The sequence below is a fragment of the Triticum dicoccoides genome, chromosome 1B (assembly GCF_002162155.2).
Source record: "Triticum dicoccoides isolate Atlit2015 ecotype Zavitan chromosome 1B, WEW_v2.0, whole genome shotgun sequence".
Classification (NCBI taxonomy): Eukaryota; Viridiplantae; Streptophyta; class Magnoliopsida; order Poales; family Poaceae; genus Triticum; species Triticum dicoccoides.
This window is the reverse complement of record NC_041381.1, coordinates 75,237,390-75,240,628: the sequence shown is the minus strand read 5'-3', so window position 1 is coordinate 75,240,628 and position 3,239 is coordinate 75,237,390. Positions and strand designations below refer to the sequence as shown.

The 3,239-nt window shown below is 39.8% G+C and overlaps 1 protein-coding gene across 2 annotated transcripts in view; it reads left to right on the top strand.

Moving 5' to 3' along the window:
* Window positions 1–2,644, top strand: part of LOC119320368 (WD repeat-containing protein 70-like) — a 6,282-nt gene extending 3,638 nt beyond the window's left edge. Inside the window, exons 6-10 of one of the 2 annotated variants that reach the window (XM_037594486.1) lie at window positions 272–523; window positions 609–929; window positions 1,068–1,247; window positions 1,328–1,394; window positions 2,314–2,644. In XM_037594486.1, the coding sequence (XP_037450383.1) occupies window positions 272–523; window positions 609–929; window positions 1,068–1,238 (744 nt within the window). In that variant the 3' untranslated portion in view covers window positions 1,239–1,247; window positions 1,328–1,394; window positions 2,314–2,644. Of the gene's footprint in view, window positions 1–271; window positions 524–608; window positions 930–1,067; window positions 1,248–1,327; window positions 1,395–2,267 lie in introns of both variants that reach the window. The other variant, XM_037594479.1, reaches the window with a different exon arrangement.
* Window positions 2,645–3,239: the final 595 nt, after the last annotated feature.

The window sequence follows — 3,239 nt, the reverse complement described above, 5'->3', positions numbered from 1 at the left end:
TTTTGTGCTTTTGGAGAGCCGCTGCTGGGAGGTGGATTAAAAAACGGTGTAAAAGAAGGTTCATTAGCCATGATTAGTACTAATTTATCGATTCCAACCTAGCAACCTGCAATGTGTTCAGTTATCTGACTCAGTTAGATACTTTTGCTGTTTGGGTCTACTGTTATCTTGTGAATCTTTGATAATGATAAGAACTGCAGCATTGCTCTTTTCTTCCTTATACTGTATATATTATTTCTAATTATAGTATTGCATTGGTAATTTTATGTAGATATGGGATTTGAGGAAAATGAAGACTCCTTTGAAAGTGTTCGACGATCTGCCTAATAACTATGCGGAGACAAATGCTTCATTTAGTTCAGACGAGCAACTTATTTTTACAGGAACCTCTGTTGAGAAAGATGGCAGAAATGGAGGCCTACTTTGCTTCTTTGATAGAAGGAAACTAGAGCTTGTATCAAGGGTGGGAATTTCACCACATTACAGCGTGATAAGGTCACTCTGGCACCCAAGGATTAATCAGGTTATTCATTAGTACTTGGATATGCTGGTGCTGAATACTGTTTTTAGGATATTATTGAGTTTTTGAACCTCTACTATTTCTGTAGGTGTTCGCAACAGTTGGGGACAAGAAGGAAGGTGGGACTCATATCTTGTATGATCCTTCTGTTAGTCAGAGGGGAGCTCTTGTATGTGTTGGACGAGCACCAAGGAAAAAATCTGTTGATGATTATGAGGTGCAACCTTTAATACACAACCCACATGCACTGCCTCTATTCAGAGATCAACCAAGCCGTAAACGCCAAAGAGAGAAGATGATGAAAGACCCCCTCAAATCGCACAAACCAGAAGCTCCTGTTAGTGGTCCAGGGTTTGGTGGTAAAATTGGCACAACAAAAGGCAGCTTGCTGACACAGTATCTCATGAAGGTAATATACACATTAATCATCCCTTATGTTTTATATGTATGGTAAATTTACGTTATTTGTGTACTCCAGTGTGTTTCCTCCCAGAGTATACCTGCTTTTAGTTGATGACACATAATTTTCTCAATTTATTTGTTACAGGAAGGTGGTTTAATTAAGGAGACCTGGATGGATGAAGATCCAAGAGAGGCAATTTTGAAATATGCTGATGCTGCAAAGAATGACCCAAAGTTTATTGCACCAGCATATGCTCAAACTCAGCCGGAAACCGTCTTCGCAGAGTCTGATTCCGACGGCGAAGAGAAAAAGTAACATATGGATGTAAGCTATTTTGTTTCTTTAGTAAAATGAGCTTTTGGCACAACAATGTTCTGTTTTCTGACGGAGTGAATCTAATGCAGCGACTATTAAGTTTCTTGCATGAGTCCTGCAACATGTACTTTTACTAAGGAGAAACTATAGAATGTGGTAAGTGTCGAATACAATGGTACCCCAGCATGTCTTCTCAGTTTCAAATTTTATATCTGTATGTATGTTGGTAGGTTTATACGATTATACTCCCTCCATAATAAAATGTAAGCCGTTTTTATGCCCTATGCAAAACCAAAAAATGTCTTACATTTTGGTACAGAGGCAGTATTATGCAATGGAGATAGACATAGTTTATGGCTTGCAAATAATGCAATTGCTACATATTCACTAGTTAATCACCCAACTTGGAAAACTGAGTATGAGCTCTGCCACTCACATTAGACGTATGAGTTAGACTTGAACACAGGTGTTTTTTGCTTGACACTACTGTCCACCCAGCTGTCCAGCACTAGATATCGAGAGTTCTCAGTTCAGTACCACGTTCAGTTTGTGTGATTTTTCTTTGTGTTGCAACGATGTTTGACCACTCATGAAATAATGCGCCGCCATTCATCTTGGTATGCCTGTGTGCCATGTGTTGCAATCGGGAACACTTGTTGAACTGCAGTTCTTGTACTCCCTCTTGTACACTAATATAAGACGTCTTACATTTGTTTAAGACTTTAAGTTCACTGTCCTTGGAATTAGTTATTAATCCAGAGCGAATGCCCCCAAAAATTTCATCTCTTTTTTTGACATTTAAACTTTTCATGTACTCCGTTCCTAAATATAAGTCTTTTTAGACATTTCAAATAGACTACAACATACGGATGTATGTAGACATATTTTAGAGTATAGATTCACTCATTTTGCTCCGTATGTAGTCACTTGTTGCAATCTCTAAAAAGACTTATATTTGGGAACGGAGGGAGTATTTACTTGGTAGTATTTTTTTTTGTGCGTGTGTCTGATTATTGAACTATTTCACAGAATTAGTAACCATCGGGAAGATAACCAGGGAAAAATTGTCACACAGGAAAACTGTTACAATAAGATGGGTCCATCAAGATCCTTCTTCAAGTGAATGAAGATTAACAAACCAGATTCATGTTACAACAGGATGAGGTTTTTGCTGTACCACCAGTTTACCAGCCATTATGCTTGGCCGCTTGATCCAGTGTATTGCCATTAGCTCATGAGAGAGCTGTACTGTTTTTTCCTTCCGTGTTGTTGTCTTTGTGATGATTGATTTGACGTGTAGAGTAGACAAGGAAGGCTGATTTGCATTCTCAAAATGTCATTCTACCTGATGCGCGTTTTACAGTGCGGTTTGTATCCAGTTGCTTTTTCTACGCATTTGCCCTTCCCCCCCTGATGTAGTCATTTATGCATTATTGTTAGCGTGCAGTGCTTGTATGTTCTTCCTGGGAATTATATCGTGACCAATGACTCTGGAGCACCACTTGTTTTGTGTCACGACGTGGAGCACCATGTCAGGGCATCTCCAGTGCCGACCCTTAAATTGGACATTGTCGGACTGGTCCAGAACTAGTTCAAAGATACGGGAGCCGGCAAACCCTTAAATTGGACACAGTCGGACTGGTCCGGAACTAGTTCACAGATACGGGAGCCGGCAAGCAAAAAAAGACAATGCCAACAAAGTACATATCAAGTCAAATGACAAAACACAGAGCATATCCAGCCAATAAGTTGTATATCCGGTCAAATGATCAACGCATACAACAACTTGGTTGGCGATTTACGCACCACTTTACTCTTGATAGAGAGGGAGGATCTGCCTTCTTAGATTTCTTTTTCTATTTATTTTTCCATCCAGGGCCATCGACCGATTAGTTGTTTTAAACGGCTGAAATACATGCTCACGGGCTCTTGGATGGTGTACCATCGATGGTTAAACTATTTTGTCCCACAATCGCGGATGACTTCGTTGCGGTAGGGCTT